Source organism: Bos indicus, chromosome X, assembly GCF_029378745.1.
Source record: "Bos indicus isolate NIAB-ARS_2022 breed Sahiwal x Tharparkar chromosome X, NIAB-ARS_B.indTharparkar_mat_pri_1.0, whole genome shotgun sequence".
In the NCBI taxonomy this organism is placed as follows: domain Eukaryota; kingdom Metazoa; phylum Chordata; class Mammalia; order Artiodactyla; family Bovidae; genus Bos; species Bos indicus.
Window position 1 is genome coordinate 138,036,830 of NC_091789.1, and position 20,025 is coordinate 138,056,854.

At 43.8% G+C, this 20,025-nt stretch overlaps 1 protein-coding gene across 3 annotated transcripts in view; it reads left to right on the top strand.

Moving 5' to 3' along the window:
• Positions 1-20,025, top strand: part of PIR (pirin) — a 98,112-nt gene that overhangs the window by 34,443 nt on the left and 43,644 nt on the right. For 2 of the 3 annotated variants that reach the window (XM_070783596.1, XM_070783595.1), the window contains exons 4-5: positions 3,325-3,408; positions 5,893-6,099. In XM_070783596.1, coding sequence (XP_070639697.1) covers positions 3,325-3,408; positions 5,893-6,099 — 291 coding nt within the window. The remainder of the gene's footprint in view (positions 1-3,324; positions 3,409-5,892; positions 6,100-20,025) is intronic. The other variant, XM_070783597.1, reaches the window with a different exon arrangement.

Sequence of the window (20,025 nt, forward strand, 5' to 3'; positions counted from 1 at the left end):
TCTCCAACACCACAGTTCAAAAGCATCAGTTCTTCAGCACTCAGCCTTCTTTATGGCCCAACTCTCACATCCATACATGACTACTGGAAAAACCACAGCTTTGACTCTACGGATCTTTGTTGGTAAAGTGATATCTCTGCTTTTTAATACACCCTCTAAGTTTGTCATAGCTTTTCTTTCAAGGAAGTGTCTTTTAATTTCATGGCTGCAGTCACCATCTGCAGTAATTTTGGAGCCCAAGAAAATACAAGTCTGTCACTGTTTCCATTGTTTCCCCATCTATTTGCCATGAAGTGATGGGACCAGATGCCATGATCTTCATTTTTTTGAATGTTGAGTTTTAAGCCAACTTTTTCACTCTCCTCTTTCACTTTCATCATGAGGCTCTTTAGTTCCTCTTTACTTTCTGCCATAAGGGTGGTATCATCTGCATATCTGAGGTTATTGATATTTCTCCTGGCAATCTTAATTCCAGCTTGTGCTTCATCTAGCCCAACATTTCACATGATGTACTCTGTGTATAAGTTAAATAGCAGGGTGACAATATACAGCCTTGACATACTCCTTTCCCAATTTGAAACCAATCCATTGTTCCATGTCTGGTTCTGACTGTTGCTTCTTGTGTGCATACAGATTTCTCAGGAGGCAGGTCAGGTGGTCTGGTATTCCTATCTCTTGAAGAATTTCCCACAGTTTGTTGTGATCCACACAGTCAAAAGTTTTAGCATAGTCAATGAAGCAGAAACAAAAAGAATTCTCTTGCTTTTTTTTTTATGATCCAATGGATGTTGGCTATTTGATCTCTTGATTCCTCTGCCTTTTCTAAATCCAGCTGGAACATCTAGAAGTTCTCAGTTTATGTACTGTTGAAGATTAGGTCTACTTTTTATGCCTTAGGATAAAGCAAAAACATAGACTACAAAAAAAAAAACCTGGCCTAGATATGTATAATGGGTTCTTGTATGGAGGAGGAAATAATTTTTGTGTAAAATAGTGGTGTCTGATGTATATGCTGAGACCTTTATAAATATTTTTCTTCTCTTACCTCTTGGGTATATTTTTTTTTGTTTTTCTTCTTAAAATGTAGTATTTTTACTCTGTTTCTTTTTGTAGTTTTAGAGACTTGTAATTTGTTGGTAAAAAGTATTATCTGTTTTTAAGTACTGGTTCAAATTGCTGTATTTTGTGGACTGGGTCTTTGAGCAAAAATTAGATCTGGGTTACATAATTACAAGAGATGTTGGGATTTTAATTGCAGATGACATTTTTGGTTTCGTTTGTTTAAATAATGGTTAAAGAGAATTTTGAAATAAAACTTCCAACATTAAAAGGATAAACACATTGAACTTTAAAACAAGTGTTCAGTTTAGTTCAGTTCAGTCGCTCAGTCGTGTCCGACTCTTTGCGACCCCATGAACCGCAGCACGCCAGGCCTCCCTGTCCATCACCATCTCCCGGAGTTCACTCAAACTCACATCCATCGAGTCGGTGATGCCATCCAGCCATCTCATCCTCTGATGTCTCCTTTTCCTCCTGCCCCCAATCCCTCCCAGCATCAGAGTCTTTTCCAATGAGTCAACTTTTCGCATGAGGTGGCTAAAGTACTGGAGTTTCAGCTTTAGCATCATTCCTTTCAAAGAAATCCCAGGGCTGAGCTCCTTCAGAATGGACTGGTTGGTTCTCCTTGCAGTCCAAGGGACTCTCAAGAGTCTTCTCCAACACCACAGTTCAAAAGCATCAATTCTTCGGCGCTCAGCTTTCTTCACAGTCCAACTCTCACATCCATACATGACCACTGGAAAAACCATAGCCTTGACTAGACGGACCTTTGTTGGCAAAGTAATATCTCTGCTTTTGAATATGCTATCTAGGTTGGTCATAACTTTTCTTCCAAGGAGTAAGCGTCTTTTAATTTCATGGCTGCAGTCACCATCTGCAGTGATTTTGGAGCCCCCAAAAATAAAGTCTGACACTGTTTCCCCATCTGTTTCCCATGAAGTGATGGGATCAGATGCCATGCATAGCTATAATATGAAAACTTTGTCCAGTAATACAAATGATCAGAGTTGTCATCCATAAGCCAGAAGCAGGGAGCCACACGTGGTTTGCAGATAAACATGGTTTGGCAGATACCTTTAAGAACTGTTGAGGCTCATTGGTATTTCTTGTTGGCATTACAGGTGAATTTCATAAGTGTATACAAAATAAGCAAAATGGAAAGTTGAATCTAAATAGAGTTGTACAGAGAGGGCCCCAACCTCAACATACACGTGATGTTTTAAGCCTTTAGTATTAAATTGTATATTTCAAATGTTACCAGGTCCTTGGGGTAGTGTAAAATCCTTTCTAAGTATTTGGTGCCTTTTTCATCTTTGTTAGTTAGGATAATCACAGTAGTTTTTTAAATATGAATTTTAGAGATGCTTGATTTTTTCCTTTTAGTGAAATCATGAACTAAGACGGGCTTGATTTTCTTGTGCAGTTTAAAATTGGTGCCATCTCATTTTGCCCAGAGATACGATGATTGCAGGGGCTCCCAGGAAGGTTTTGCTCTCCACACAAAATGCCTACCATAGATGGATGCCGATATCCAGGTTTATTTATCAAGATCAGTGTTATCAAGTGAAACTTTCTATAAAGATGGAAATGCCTTATCATCTGCACTGTCCTACTATGGTGGCCACTAGTAGGGCTGTTGTGTGACTCAAATTGTGACTAGTACAGTTGAGGACCTGAATCTTACATTTTGTTTAATGTTAATTACTTTAAACTTAGCCACTTGTGGCTAGTGGCTCCCCTGACGGACAATTCAGAATTTCAGCATGGACAGTGCTTTTAGATTTAATACAGACACGCCTCTGGAAAGTCAACTTGCATTTCTGTGAAATCATTTGACATATCTTGCCAGCATGTATTGAACAATTTTGTGGGTGTGCGTGCCTGGTCCTCTGGATTTCTCCAGTCACCTTGTAGAGGAAGGTGTGGAGGTCTGATATCTGTCCTCCCACACACCTCTGTCAGCATGGTCTTGGTAACAGGGTTCCTGCTGTCTCAGTGGGAGCTTCCTCTCTTGACTCTGAGCTCTGGAGCCCCTCTCACTCAGCCAGGGGCTCTGCTTGCTCACGGCTGCTTCTGCCTGGAGGAAGGGGCTCCCAATTGAAATTCTCTCAAAGATGTTGCCTGGCCTAGCAGGGCCCTGTCAACTGAGGTCCATCCCCTCAGCTCACCTGGCAAGTTTTCCTAAACACATTTTTAATGGAAAAAGTGAACAACTCTTCACAGCTCTCCAACACCTACTTTTTCTTCTGTTCCACCCCCCCAAAGGTATCTTACCTCCTGGAAGGGGGCAGCATGGCCCATGAAGACTTCTGTGGACACGCTGGTCAGTTGAACCCAGGAGACCTGCAGGTATGGCCAAGACGAGGAATGGCCGATGGTTCATAGTCTTTGGCTGTTGCTGATGACCCCACCCACATCTGGTACCTTCTCACGTCCCTGCTCTGTCTGTTATGTCCTGGACTTCTCCCTTCCTATGGCTCCTTGCACTCCATCTGAAAACTTGTGCAGGGCTCTTGTGTTCTTCTCTCATGCTTCCCTAAACCCCCCACAGTCATTTTTTAGCTCTTACCTAAGTCTTTCTTATGTTTCTCAAAAGAGTAATCATGAGTCACGGTCTCAGCTGCCTTCTCTTCCACCCTATCCTCCACTCATTGAAGTCAAGGTTGGCCTCTCAGCACTGCCCCCAAACCTTTCCTGAAGCTGTCCAGGTCCTGGTCACTCACAATGTCCCAGTTGCCACATTCACTGCTCCAGTTTCTGTCCTCATCTTTCTAGATCTCTCTGCTGTCTTTGAGACAGTTTTCTATCTTCCAGTTCATTTTCAGGGTAGGTATTGTCACTTAAGAATATGACCCAAGCCCTGCCACCATACAAGTCCTGTCGGACACATGTTACAGGTAAAATTCCCAGGGAATGTTTGGGTCATTTTTGCCAGTTTTTATAAGCCTGGACTCTATATCGGGTACTTTCTGGGATTATTTACATATTTTGTGGGATGACAGCTGAAAATATTTGAATTGTGGCATTTCAGTGAACACGAGATTGAAAGTGAAAGTCATTCAGTCCTGTCCGACTCTTTGTGACCCCATTGACTATACAGTGCTTGGAGTTCTCCAGGCCAGAATACTGGAGTGGATAGCTCTTTCCCTTCTCAAGCAGATCTTCTCAACCCAGGAATCAAACTGGGGTTTCCTGCATTGCAGGAGGATTCTTTACCAACTGAGCTATCAGGGAATTAGATGTGAGAGTTGGAGTATAAAGAAAGCTGAGCACCAAAGAATTGAGGCTTTTGAAATATGGTGTTGGAGAAGACTCTTTGACAGTCCCTTGGACTGCAAGGAGATCCAACCAGTCCATCCTAAAGGAAATCAGTCCTGAATATTCACTGGAAGGACTGATGCTGAAGCTGAAACTCCAATACTTTGGCCCCCTGATGCGAAGAACTGACTCACTGGAAAAGACCCTGATGCTGGGAAAGATTAAAGGCAGGAGGAGAAGGGGACGACAGAGGATGTGATGGTTGGATGGCATCACTGATGCGATGGACAGGAGTTTGAGTAGGCTCTGGGACTTGGTGATGGACAGGGGAGCCTGGCATGCTGCAGTCCATGGGGTCACAAAGAGTCAGACATGACTGACTGACTGAACTGAACTGAACTGAGATTGAAAGTCAGAAAAGCAAAAGGGCAAAGAGTCACGGCCCAAAAGTCAACAGTAACATCTCACCAGAGCAGAACATAAAGTGTAGCTCTGACTGGCTGTGACCCCAGAAGTGGGTTCTTCCACCCTCCATGCAGGAGTTCTAATGTACCTTGGCATGGATCCCAGCAGGATTGAGCCTCAGGTGCCCACAGATGCAACCTGCTCATTAACCCCCTCTTTGGGTTTCTCCCTTGTCTGGCTTGCTCTTCCTTTCTTTCTGCAACACTTTCTAGATGAAGTCCCTGCACTGGAGACCTGTCTCAGGATCTTCTGCGGGAGAAGCCAAGCTGAGACAGACAGGAGACCTACCTGTTGTTTTCTAGCTCTTCATCTCCAGATCCTGAGCTTGGCATCTGGGGCTGGCCCCTCATATGCTCCTACTAACTAAGAAGGAAATGAATGCATGCAAGATCTGCACAGCAGTGGAGGCAGTAACTTTCTCCAGGTAGTGATGACTCCGTTAACAGAGTCGAGCCAACTGACTCAAGTCAGCTGTCTGGGGTGTGGTGGAGTCTGTGGGCCTCCACATGTACCATGCGCCCGTCCTCCATCCTGCCCTGGGCATGGCCCTCTGCCCAGGGAAGGGCCTCTCCCAAGGTGGTTCTCCCTCCTGCTGCGTGGCCCACACTTGAGGGTTTGTTGATGTGGGGATAGAAGAGCCTCCATCTGGGACAATTCTAAAGTTTCATCCAATTCCAGAGCTCCCTGCTGGATCAGCTGAGGCTTCCACTGTAGCTGCATTGGTGATTGGCTTCTCTTCGTGCCCCTTCCTGCTTTTCTCACTGATTAAGATGCATCTCCTGAGAGCCCTCCCCAGTTTACCCTCTGCCTGCAACTTCCCATCTCAGAGGGCAACCTGAGACTCAGAGATGCCAAAGAGGGGGTTCTTCCACCTCTGTGAATGCCCGAGCTGATGCTTTGATTTCACACTCCGAGGCATGGGATGCGTTTGGAAAACCAGAAAGGGCCCCAGCAGTTGTCACTGTCGTTTTGTTATTCCTCATGGTGCCTGGGGACTTGGAAAGCAGCACTTGTAAGGTGCCTGGCTTAGTTACTGGGGTGTAATCGTCCCACCTGCCGGCTCATTACAGGCCAGGTCACACTTCCTTCTTGTTGCTCTGGTATTTGCAGTGGATGACCGCGGGCCAGGGCATCATGCACGCCGAGATGCCTTGCTCAGAGGAGCCAGTCCACGGCCTACAACTGTGGGTTAATTTGAGGAGCTCACAGAAGATGGTGAAGCCTCGGTACCAGGAACTGAAAAGTGACGAAATTCCTAAACCCAGTCAAGATGGCGTGACCGTTGCTGTTATTTCTGGAGAAGCCCTGGGAATCAAGGTAAGCCACGCCATGGGGTGTTTGTGAAAGCTGAGGTGCGTGGCGACACGACACTGGACCACTCTGGGTCTGCAACTCTCACTGAGTTTTTCACAGTTCCCGTCTCATGGAATGGACTTGCTTCAGAGGTGTCAGAGTAAGTGCATTCTAAGGGAACCTGGAAGTTTTTTGCCATGTGCTAACCCTTAGAGTTAGGAAAATTATAGGAAAGCAAGCTCATGTAAAAAATTCAGTAAAAAAGCAGTTTTCAAGATTCATCTTAACATGTGTGCAGATTGGGTCTGTTTCCTTTCATTTATAGTATAGTCTTAGATTAGAACAGTGCGTTTCAGAAACTAAATCCAAAACTGACTCTACTCCCTGAAGATATATTTAAATTATTTGTGCTCAACTTAGTAAGGACATATATTGCTACATCATAGAAAGGGTTTTTTTAAATTGACTTGAACATTTATTTAATCCATTTATGTCTTATTGTTGTTGTTCAGTCCCTCAGTTGTGTCCAGCTCTTTGTGACCCTACGGACCGCAGCACACCAGGCTTCCCTGTCCCTCACCATCTCCCGGAGTTTGCTCAAACTTATGTCCATTGAGTTGGTGATGCCATCCAACTCATCTCATTCTCTGTCATCCCCTTCTCCTCCTGCAAAGCCCTTTATGTCTTATACATTCTTCTTAACTGAGACTTTATATTTCACTTCTGGGTCCCACCTTTTAATCAAATGAGATCAATTTCAGCTAAATTTCATGGACAGATGTTGGTACGGAAAGGGTATGGTCAGGACTGCGTTAGTCGCATACCGGCTTCCCGGGAGCCTGGGTTCCTAGGTACTGAGCTAGGTCGTGTGGTCTCTTAGGTGAGGTTCCACAGAGGCAGACCCAGAGGTGAGCACTCCTCCGGCAGTGGTTTTAAAGGGAGTGTCCCTTGGGGAACAGAAACAGGAACCCGGACAGGAAAGGGAAGGTAGCCGAGCAAGGGTGTCATCTCAGGCAGAGTCCCAAAGAGGACTCGGACTCGGGAGGATCAGTCTGCCCCACCCCGGGCAAGGGAGCCGGGCTTTCGTGCTCCCTTTCCCCAAGTTATTACTTACGGCCATTGGTTTGGGGTGGGTGGCACAGAAATGGTTAAAAAGGATGGAAAGGGGGATCTGGGAGAGGCTGAGACCTCCAGTTCCCCGCTTGCTACCTGTTGTCTATTTTCAGTTGTCTGTTAACCTGTTCAGTTGGCATCAACATATGGGGACCCACTTTGCAATTCTTTGTGCAACCAGCCCTTAAAGCTATTTTAAATGCTAATTTAAATAAATTTTGTTTATATGCACCCACAGGGATGGCGGCTGGGCAGTGGGATGCACCTCGTGGTTAGCAAGTTGGTCGTGATTATTGGTGAGGACTTACTGGTTTTTATATTTCCTGCGCTGCAACTGCAGTTCTTTCCTGTCCTGCGTCCTTACCATGTTTCCAGTGCAAATAGAAGTGATTGAGGAAAAGCATATCAAACTTCACTCCCTATGAAGCATTGATAACTGACTGCTGCCTGTGCCCTGGCAGGCCTCTGGCTTCCCTTTGCAATTGAAAAAGTTGCCCTTCATTGTGTTTCTGTGACCCATTCGTACGTTGCCAAGCATTTGGGCAGCACCCTTCTCAGCTGTGCATCCAGGGTTTCCTTCTCTTCAGCTCTACAGAGAGATCTTTACAGGTACAAGGCAGAGCACATGGAGGGTCTAAGAGAGCCGAATTGGTGCAGAGGAGATGCCCTTCACTCCATTTCCCAAAGTTTTCATTCTGTGTTTTCAGGACTCCAGGGATGGGCCTTCTGGGGATCCTGAGGCCGATGGTAAAGGTCAAAGGATTTCCCTCTCTGTTTCAACGAAAGCACAAGGCTTTGCCCAGTCACGTGTATTGGAATTGTCTTTAAGGTTTCTCTTACCAAAAAAGTGGAGCTATCTGAAGCTGAAAAGAGAAGTTAGACAACTGATTTAATAGATAATCAAAGCTAGCAACATCATGAATCCTTAGTGTTTACAACTGCTTCTCATTTACAGAAAATATAATGCAGTTTTAATGTCAGAGCTGGTTCCAGTTATAGGCAGAAGGACATTTTAAAGCACTTCCAAGCAGCAGACCGCCTGGTCTTGCAATCCCAACCAAGAATTAGAGACCAGAAGTAATGTTTTAACTTAGTGAAATAATGTCTTGGTAGCTGCTGGCCTCTCTTTTTCCCTTTGTCAAGTAAAATCTCTGAAGTGAATTACATTCTCCTAAATAAGTGATCAATCTTTATTATGAGAACATTTGAATAAAGGAGTCTTGAAAGCCTGGGCAGCATTCATCTGGACTCTGAGAGGCAGTGTGGTGCTATGGTTAGTGGCATGGACTCTGGAGACATAGACGACCTGGATTAGAATCCCCACCATGAACCAGCTGTGTGGCTTATGGCAAACTGCTGAACTTGTGTGTGCTCCATTGTTCTCACCTGTAACACATGGTTGCTGTGAGGATTAAGTGATTTTTTAATACTCAAAAGTTTCATACTGAAAAGTTTAAAAGTGAGTTTTAATACTCAAAGTGTCAAAATGGCATCAGACGTGTTGTAAGCACCACGTAAATGGTAGCTGTTTTATTATTATTTTGATTACTTTGTGTTAACTTGGGCAGAAGCTTGGCTGAGGTTTCTGTGTGTGGTCTATGCTAAAAGGACTTGCTGGGATTTGGGAAAAGTCTTTAACCTGCTCTGAGGAAAAGACACTAGCATGAATCCTTGTACACACGGAAGGCTCTTGACCATTTCATTCTGGGTCTCATAAGAAATGTCGTTTTGCACACTTGAAGCCTTAGTATCTGCTTACAAAGGAATGATTGGATCTTTAAAAGCCTAGATCTACCATAAAAACAAACTGAAGGTTGTTTTGCATCAGGAAGATAATTTGAAGTTAGATCATGAGATGAGGCTGAGAACATACCTTTCAGGAGACTGATATGCTTATAACCAACCAAGAGTCACCAACAGTTCCCTTCCCAACAACTTAAATATCTAGAAAATGGAATTAGTGACCATTTCAGTGCTTCTCCAGTTTTAATATTCACCTGGGTTTCTCAGGGCTCTTGTTAAAATGCAGATTCTGATTTAGCAGAGCTGGGTGATGCCTGAGAATCTCCATTTCTAACTGGCTCCCAGGTGATGCTGATGCTGTGGTCTGGGGACCATGGTTTGTAACATGTGTGACACCCCCTGAGATCCAAGACACAGGAGTTTACTTATCAAAAGGGACAGTTTGGTTAGGTGCCTATAGAAGATACTTTGGTCCAGCTCTGTGGCTTTTGGCAAATCTTTTAACCTTTCTGGACTTCAGTTCCCACAGCCACAGAAGCCATGAGGGAGTCTGTTGCAGAATGCTGGAAGCTTTTGCAAGCAGTACAACTGACCTTGTCCTAATCCCAAAGGTAGATGTGTCCCTGTTTTCCCAGTTATGTGTGTCTGAGCATTTCCTCAGCTCTTGAGAAGCCATGGCCAATTTGGAGGAAGATTCTGCCAGGAGAGCATCATCTAAAGTGAAGGCTGAAAGGGGGAAAAGATAAAAATGGGATACTTTGAATAGTTTCTGTCGCTTCTGGAAGGTCAAAAATCACATGTTCATTTCATGAGAGTATGAAATTCTCCAAACTCCATTCCATCTGTATCAGGCAGCCAATCAGGAATATTTATTGCCAGTTCTCTCTGGAACGTGATTCTTTCCCCAACAAATGCCTCTTCTTGCCTCCTGCTGTTTAAAATTCTGTTGTGTCAGAAGCAAATGTTAAGGAGGCCTCAGCCCCACCAGGGTCAGAAAAAGGCGATCTGGAGCCAGGCTACTGAGTTCAAGGCCAGTTCCACCACTGACTGCCTTTAGTGAAGTCATGTAAGCTTGCTGCGCCTCTGTTTTCTTATCTGTAAAATGGAGATTGTTATAATGACTCAGAGGGTCCTTGGGAGGATTAACTTGGTTAATACGGGTAAAAAACTTAAACCAATCCCTGGTGTAGAGTAAGGCCTCTAGAAGTGGTTGCTGCTTTTACTTCTTTGCAGAAGCTTTGTGTAGCATTCACGTGGCCTACAGACATAACAAGAAGAAGCTTCCTTCTGATGAGCAGACTGTATATTCATGTATTGGATAACCAGACCTTTTAAAAATTCACTTTTCAAAAGAATTTGCCAAACATCTCATGTAATTTGCTCAAATCTTGTTTACCACTGTGCCCCCAGCACCTGAAACAGTGCCTGATACATACAAGGCAATCAGTAAATACTTGCCGGGTGCAGAAGTGAAATTAAAATGTAAATGAACACTGGATTGCCAGAAACAAGGGTAAAGTAGTAAGATCGACAATGTAGGGATTAAGAATGACTGCAGTAAGCTTAATTCAAGCTAACTAAAAAAGTTGAGAGAACAATAAAAGTAGCTAAATTCTAGTTTCCAATGAAATAAACTATTTAAGGAGTTCGGAAGCAGGGAAGTAAAAACCAGATTGATTTTTTTCCCTTTAAATATGAATTTTGGGCTGTTCTGCAAGACAAAGATTGTTTCCTGCAGGTTTCTTAAATTCAAGCAGTGATAATGATCAATGAGCAGAGGTTTGGAGGTTCATGGTTCCCTTTGGGGGTCCACAGACAGGTGTTTCATTGCTTGCAGTAACATCTCTCCTTTGTGTTTCAGGGCATGGCTTGACGCGGAGTTGTGATGTACTTACTGGGTTTCAGTGCATCCCTGTGGGCTCTCTGACTTCTGGGCCCCAGTTTAGCCCTGGCCGGCACTGGGAGACCTCATGTCCCTTGGGCCAAAAAACAGCCTGCTCACTAATTAGCCCATGTTATGGGCTGGCACGTGATCTGTAACCAAGCCTGTGATTGTCACCTCTGATTCGAAGAGCTGAGGGTGTCCCCAGGCTGTGGCAGTCCGCTGGTGACCACACATGCCTTTTCCTAGACCAGAACTAGAGAGAAACCGCTGCCCACCATACTACTTGCCAGCTTTTGTTTTCATCTGGGAAACTCCAAGGGCACAAAGTTATTTGCAACACTTTATCATCAATCTAGAATTTCACCAGTCTCCCCTTTACCTTAATTTGATTAAAAAATATCTAGTTTATGTAGCTTTCGAGGAAATAATTTTATAGCTTGTCCAAATGTCAGTGGGTTTTGGGCGATAACACTGGGCAGTAAACTTAGAACATTTTTACATTGTTTCCATTTAGCTCTTTCAGGGGAAATGTGAATTTTTAAAAATTGGATTGGCCGTGTGAAATAGATCTTGCCGACTTCAGAGTTGGCGCCAGATTCTCAGCTCGCCTCCCCCCTAGCCTTTGTGAGCTACCTTCTGTTCCCTTGGTGATGAGGGGAAAGCTGACCCCCTCCCACGGGAGGCCTCTCTTTCCCAAGCCCAGAACAACAACTTCTCAAGGCAGCATTTAAAAATCAATAAATCTTGTAAGCAGGTAGCACAGGAATTCTTCTTTTTTTCTTTGAAGTATTCCAGCAAGTTCATGACAAAGAAGACTGGCTAATCTCCCAGTAGGGGAGGTTGCAAGTGGGGCGGTGGGTTTTTGACAAAGGGATCTGGGTAACAGGGTCCAGCTGGCTCGAGAGCAAACAGGGAAAACAACACTTGCTCAGAAAGGACTCCTCTCTTCCAAAGGCCTCTCTGTTAATTGCTTTTATTTCTACATCAGCAGAGCACTCTTAAAACTGGACATTAAAAAAAAATTCCCTTTGGGTTGGAGGGAGATTAAGGATGAATCTGAGACTTTTCTCAGTATGTCTTTTTATTTTTAATTTTGAAAGATGTAAATATTTACATATTTAAAACAAGTTAAACCAGAAGGAAAAAAAAACCCCAAACCTTAAAACCAAGCAGAAACAAATGAAGAACCTAAAAATTTGTGTAAAGATCTCAGACCACACAGAGAAAAATACTTATTTTAAGGGATTTTAAACACAGTTTTCTGAGTGTACAGTTTGAGTGGGGTATACTCTAAAGGCAAAAGCATAAAAAGTTTTAAGCTTCATTTTGTATTTGTATTGTTAGTGTTGGCATTACAATTTTAAAATGGTCCTGTACATATTAAGAAACAAAACAAATGAGTAAGTTTGTTAACATTTTTAGGAATTAGGATTTTTCAGTATAAGAAAAATAGGTACAAATATAAAAGAGCTTATAAAAATACTGTGTTATTCAATGTTATATTACATACTAAATATTTTTTTAATGGATGGCCATTATCTCTAAGAGGCAATTTATGGAAACCTAATATAATTTGATCATTGTAGGCATTTAAGATTTTTAATGATGCGGTTTTGTCTTACTTTCTGACAACAGTTTCCTTTTCCTCTGGGTTTTATTTCCATTGCTTTCTCTTGTATGGTCCATGTTTAATTAGACGCTATGAGGAATGGTTTTTTAAAAAGTTCTTCCTAACAAATTCACAAGCACCTAAATAACTTTAGGCTGAATTTTCATTTTCAGATTTTAAATAAATATTTTAATGAGTGAGTGTGGGGAGAGTAATGAGTGAGTGTGGGGAGAGAGGAAAGGAAATACCACACCAGGCAGAGAGCCTCCTGGTCTCCCTTTGACACAGGACAAGGGGGAAACAGAGCAGTTCAGGGAAAAGTTACTGTCAAGTGTGAAGCCCCATAGAAATTTGGAGAGAAGTTTACCATTTCCATCTGCTCGCTAGTCATCATCGAGGTCCAACCCAGGTCCCCTCTACTTTAGTGAAGCCTTCTTAGCTGCCATAGGTCTATGCAGCCATCACGTCTTCATCATTCAGGGGATTTTGGGACTGACTGTTATATTTAATTCACAGGTCCCATTTTTTTATGAGTTCTGTTCATTCAGTCATCAGACGCCTGCTGTTTGTACAGTACACAGTGCCCTGGAGCTACGATGTGAATAAGATACAGCGGGTCCTCAAATAAGGTCACTGTCTAGCTGGGGGGAGAAACAGGCCAGCATCAGAAGTCGCATGTGATACAAGAAATGCTAAAACAGCAATGTGTACAACTTCCATGGTAGTCTGGAGGACAGAGAAGTAATTTTGCTTGTGTGGATGGAGAGAGAAAAGGAAAGAAAGAAAAGCGAGAGGGCAGGGGTCCTGTCTTGTAATGGCTTATAGAAAAGACTTGGATGCTAGGGGTGCACTGGTTTTGGGGGGAATCTTGATGGGAGGCTGGATAGGCAACCAGAAGCAGCCAGATCCTGGTGTAGTTGCAACAGGGCAAGAGGAGACTATGTGAGACATTGGAAGAAAGGAAACGCAAACCCAAGACCTGGATTTTACCTGAGGTTGACCTTGGTTGTATATATATTCCTGCATCCCTCTCTCCCAGGGTTTTTCAGTAGCGTAGTTTGAGGGTAAGGTCGGGTGGGGTGCTGTGTGCAGCCCTGTCTCATCTCACATTTCACAAAGCCCTTCATTCTGTAGGACCTGCCCCATCACTGGCCCAGTAGCCCAAGCAGATGACCAGCCTTGTTGCACAGACAAGTGCCAATCTTGGTTCTGATTGAGTGTTGAGACCAGGCTCAGTTAGGTCTGTTAGTCTTGTTCAGTAAATAGGAAGACACCAGAGAACTTGTCCGGAGTTGGCAGCTGTAGTTGGCATTTCACTTGCAGTTAGGAATGTTCAAATAAACAGTGGTCAGGATCTGTTCACATCAGCTCTACGGAAGGCTGCTCTTGCCTAGGGCAGCCCATTCACCCCAGAAATACCATTCTTGGTGTGCACGAAGGGTGCCAGATGTTCTTATTCCTTTAAGATGTCCCTGCCAACCTAGTCACTTAGCAAGAACATTCCAGTGGTGTCAACAAGCTCTCTTCTGCCAATAAATGAATTATGAATAAGTGTACTTTTAAACCAAAAGTTATTTCTTGAACCATCCATACATTGTTGGCCATTACTAATGAGGGTTACAAATTAGTAAGGGATTTAGACTAAGGGCATAATGAAAGCTCTAATAAGCAAGTATCACCTTCAGTAAAGGTGAGCAGACACTTGCCCTGTCATTAGAATCATTTCTCTGGCAGTCAAGGCTTGTCCTTTTGGGATATAAGAAGTCTTTTCCCAGAACAAAGTACAGAGTATTTCTAACCACAGTGAAGGAAAACAGGACAGCTTCAGAGGTTCTTGCCTATTGCATTAAAAACTGAGTTCTTGTGGATCTAAATGAAGTGGATATTGGTATTTTAAAAACTGGTACTGGCATATATAAAGCTACACCATTGAGAGCTACAAACACCAGACTTTATTTTGACCAAAGCACAAATCCTTGGGATCATGTGGCTTTTGAACAGTTTGAGCAAAGTCACACTAAAATGTGATGAGTAAATTCGGTGTCAGGTAGAATTCTGATTACTTGAAGCTTCATCAAGAATTCTGTGGTCAGGTATAGGTACTCCAAGAGAAATAAGAATTAAAAGTGTTCAGCTTTAATGGGCTCTAAATCATGGATGGGGATGACTCTGTAAAAGAGGAGCATGTGTGGTCTTCAAGCCAGAGTGAATCCTCTTCATCATTCATTGCAGACCATGGGCTATTGCACATACTCTTAATAAAACAAGATAAGGAAACGGTCAGATCCCACCATTCCTGGAAGGACTCCTGTACTGGTCATTGGGAGATTAGGAGCGTTTTTCAGGAAGGTATTTATGCCACCATAGTTCAGTGTGGTACTGAGGGCCATCTTTGTGTAAGACCCTGTGAAGATGTGAGGGAAAAGAGGAAAGATATCAGGGAGCTGGAAGGGCACAGGGGAAGGACAGACATAGTCACTGCTAGCATGAGTATACTCTGCTGGGTCACCAGGCTAGTACACATGACGGGTTTAGGGGAAGGCAGAACAGACAGGAGACTCGGCCCAGTCTGGAAGGGACAGAAACAGCAGGCCTGAATCTCGGAGCCAACTGGCCTGGCAAAGAAGGATGGAAAGAATCTAGATAGTACGAAGGAGATAGCGGGAGTGAAAGTAATGCTGTTCACACCTGTCAGATAGCGGGAGTGAAAGTAATGCTGTTCACACCTGTCAGATAGTGGGAGTGAAAGTAATGCTGTTCACACCTGTCAGTGGCCAGTGGAATAACAATGCTTTGAGGAGGCCTTCAAAACGTATGCCCATTGTTTTACGCATGAAAATGGTTAATCGTTTTTATCATGTGAAGCTTTTCTTGTAACGTGGTAATTTCTCTCTCTCTTTTTAACTTGTCAATGTCATTCTCTAATGTCTTTAACTATGAATGTATCAAAGATGTTTCACCTGGCATAATTGCTCTTCTGCCCGCTCTGCCTTTTCTCTCCCTCTCTGCATGATCAAAACCAAAACAGTGTAAAATTTCAAAGATACAGTACATTCACATCACTGTCTGTAGGAGCCATCCACGTGGAGACTGGAGGGGTTCCATTTGAAACACAGCATGGATTGAGTAAGCTCCAGGTTCAATAAAGAATAAAATAATGTTAATTTCCTTCTTTTTCATAAAACTGTAAGCCCCTCATGAAGCCCCCTTGCTCTCTTTGCTTCCATGTAGATGATTATTTTTTAACATTATGGAAGGAAACCATGATGGCCCCAAATTTTCTTTCCTGGTCCAACTATGAATAGCAATTGGAAAAATTTAAATGCTTCATTTGGAAGGAAACCATTTTGAAACCCAGAACAAGGCCCTTCTTTCCCACCACCTTCAGACCCCTGCCTCTGGCCAGTTTTCCTCACATGCCTGGCTGTGGCTGCTCAGCTTGTCAGGAGTCAGTACCCATCTACATCTTTGTCTGCCTTGGAGACTTTGAGTGTCTCTGAGTAACTGTGGGCACTTGGCTGGTGGATTTTCCCTGCATCAGGTAGTGATTTAAGGCCATATGTTACTGATTAGTCCAAAAGAAGTTTTGAGTGAGAGTTCCTGGTGACTGTGATTAAATGTTTTCATAGGTTTTAACTGACAAGAGTCCGTCAACCAGACAAAAGCAGCAGAGAGGACTTAGAATTGGGCAGAAGTCAGATGTAGGGAGTTGAGGTGCAGGAGAAGACCAGAAGATCAACCTCCTTCCCATCCCAAGCTCGGAATGAATTGCAAGGTAGACTCGGAGAAGTCGGCTGGGTGAAGGTCCAAATAGCATCTTTGTGCGTGTGTGTGTGCTCAGTCGCTTCAGTCGTGTCCACCTTTTTGTGACCCCATGGACTGTAGCCTGCCAGGCTCCACTGTCCATGGGATTCTCCAGGCAAGAATACTGAAGTGGGTTGCCATGCCCTCCTCCACGGAATCTTTCTGACCCAGGGATTGAACCTGGATCTCCTGCATTGCAGGCGGATTCTTTACCACTGAACCACCAGGGAAACCCAATACCATCTTTATTACTGGAGAAGAGCAAGTGACCTGTGTCTGAGACCTTGGGGGCTTCCTACTACTTCCCTACTTTGTTATATGTGTCTAGGCAGAGCTGGACAATCATAGACATCCTTTTCAGAGGCAGACTTATTATCTCATGGCAGAAGGAGAGAGAGAGGAAAGAAAAAAGGAAAAGCCCAGAAGGGTGTGAGCTGAGCATGTGTACTTCCTCAAGTTACCCTCATCAAGAGGGTACCATCCTTCCCCCTCCCCTCCACCCCCAGGGATGAGTAAGGAGGGCAAAGAGCAGCTGGCAGTTGCCTCCTGGGGACATCAGGGAAGGGTCTGGAGGCTCCCACCACATTCCCCAGTGTTTCATTCTGTTAGCCTATTGGATTTGACACTTAGCAATGAGTGCCCCCCTCAGGGAAGGAGAGGAGAAATTTATCAACCTGGACCTCCTCCCACCAAAACGAACTTCTGCGTCTGGGATAAGCTGGGCTAACCAGAAAATTTTGAAACGGGCGCAGAGAGTCTTTCTTAACATCAAGGTATATCACATATTCTAGGCTGCACATTGACTCCCTATCTTATTTCCCTGTTGAAAATATATGCAGCCAGGTTGAGTGGTGTATAAGAAGCCCGAGTGATAGCATAAGAAATATCTAGATGTTAAAATGTCCCAAATTTGAACAGATCCCATCATCAAATCTCTAAGAAGAAAGTCAGATTCTGATCTAAAACTCCTTGCCTTTACAAACCAAATCAAAAGAAATTATAATTAAAAATTCCATTCTAAATAAAATCCCAAAGGCCTTTCACCCAATTTAAATTCTGCTCTGCTTCAGTAGAACATGGATTTTCTTTTTCTTTATAAGCACAGTAGCCCGGGTTGCCCTCCTGGACTTGATGTGGCTCCATCAGGACTGCTAAACTTAAATTCATTCTGTCCAGTGCTCATTTGTTTTAAAAAATGTCCCTAAAACAATAGGACATACATTTACTGTAACACCAGGCCTGGTTCCATGAGACCTTGTTGCACAAGCAAATCTCCAAGCTCTAGAGCAGTTACATCTGCAGAAAACTGATGTATGTGATCAGGCCAGAGCATCAGCATAGTTGGGAGAATGAAGCCATGTATCCATAGTCTTCCATTCTTCGAGGTGAGACATTTGTGCCTTCTTGAGAAGTCAGATGCTTGTGTTGGTGGCAACTCTGGACAGCAGCTCTTAAGAACATCCTCCAGCCAACTGTTGAAGTCAGAGAAGAATATGAAAAGGTAATCCTCTAACCAATGCATAGAAAAATGTCTTTTCTAATAATCTACCACTTTACACTCTATAAGTTGATAAAAATCAAGTGCTGACAAGGATAGGAAGAAACAGAAACTCATGTATGGTAGGCGAGTGTGACTATTCCTTGTGGAAGAATGTTAATAATTTGACTGAGAGCCACTGGGGTGATGGGGTTGGACCAGGGAATGATGGAGCAAAAATACAAAATAAGAGGGGTTTTCATGGCTTTGTGTGATCAGGTGCCGTGACCACTTGCATTACGTGTGCCCACAGTGCGGGTGTGGGGGTGCGTGTGATGGGGAGAGAGAGAAGGAGAGATGGATTGATTTGTGTCCAGCAACAGCTTTCAACTTGTTTAGTGTAGGTGATCTCCTGTGTGGGCGATTTAGGGATTCTAGGATGTCCTCACTCATGCCAAAACATCTCGGCTACATTATCTAGACTGTACCATTATCGAGCCAATCCTTTGACAGTATGATAGATTGAAAAGAGCATGGACTGTGGGGTCAAGCAAACCTGGGTCTGCCTTTTAGTTCCATTGTTTGATCCCCTGTGATCTTAGGAAAATTTGCTTTTGCACCTTCATTTCCTTATCTGCCAAATAGGGACATTAAGATGTAGTCGTTGAATTATTTGCATGGTATATAATGTGCCTAACCACAGAAAGAGTAATTCATAAATATTCGTTCCCCTTTCCCTTATCTGTCTCACTTTCTGTTCTCACATTCCCTTTTTATCATTAGGCTTTATGGACAGCAAATCTCTAGACCTTCTTGGGATGAGAAATGAAAATGGCTGACATCTTTTTCAGGCTTAAAAAGTACTATATTCAAAGTCAGAGTTGTCCAATAAAAATATAATGGAAGCCACATGTCATTTAAAATTTTCAGTAGATGCACTCAAAAAGGAAAAATAAGCAGCTGAAGTTAATTTTGGCAATATACTTTAGTCCGTTACCTAAAATATTGTCCTTTCAATATACTGCTAAGTCACTTCAGTCGTGTCCGACTCCGTGCGACCCCACAGACGGCAGCTCACCAGGCTCCCCGGTCCCTGGGATTCTCCAGGCAAGAACACTGGAGTAGGTTGCCATTTCCTTCTCCAATGCATGAAAGTGAAAAGTGAAAGTGAAGTCGCTCAGTTGTATCTGATTCTTAGCGACCCCATGGACTGCAGCCTACCAGGCTTCTCCATCCATGGGATTTTCCAGGCAAGAGTACTGGAGTGGGGTGCCATTGCCTTCTCCGTGTCCTTTCAATATATAACTAATATAAAATTATAATGAGATTTCTGTTGTGCTAACTCTTTGAAATCCCAGTTTGTCTTTTTTTTTTTTTTTTTAACACAGCACATCTTGATTCATGCTCACCACATTTCCTGTGCTCAGTAGCCACATGTGGGTGGTGGCAACAGTGTTGCTCAGTGAGGCTCAGAGTATTTTACATGTATTAGTTATTTTTCTTCCTGATTTTACCTGGGTTCTCTGGAAAACAGAGCCTAGGCAGGTCTCATGTGCAGACCCAGGGCGGTGGGAGTGAGGGAGACAGGAAGCAAAACAGATGCTTGGTGACACAGGAGGCCTGTTCAGAAAACTGTAGCTCAGAACTTTCTAATGAAGGAAGAAAGAGGAAGAATTGTTCCATCATCTTACATCTTTCATCCCTCTTTGGCCAAAGTCTGCCCCAAGGATGCTAATTCCCTGCCCTTCCAGACTGTCCCCAGGCCCTTCCACGCACCCCATCCAGCAGCTTGGATCTTCATTCCAGTCTAGGTGTGGAGGTCTGTCAGGCCAGACTCTGTAGCTACTGTAGTTCCCACCCCTGTGGGGGCGATGGAAGCCATTCGGAACTTGACAGTCAACCAGGAGGGGCTGAGGTAGCTGGAGGTGTCAACACTGGCAGCAGCCATGGCACCCAGGGGCATCTCCGTAAGTGGCCAAGGCCTCAGAAGCCAGTGAAGCTGAGGGACTCTGAGGAGAGACATAAAATGTGTCCAGTCAAATTCTCATAACAGCCTGATGAGAGAAGGACCCAGGGCATCATGAGATGGTCAACTCACCCAGGGTTATGCATCTAGGGAGTGACAGAACTGGCCTTCTAACTGGATGTCTGGCTCCCAACCTTGTGCTCCTAACCACAGACTTACATAGATCCTTAGCAATTCAGCACAACCCAACAGAAATCAGATTTTCTCCTGAGAGTGGGTTTCTTTTCCATGGGAACTTTCAAGACAGAGAGTGCGTAAGAGGAGAGATGGATGTTAAAGAGGGAATTCTTGAC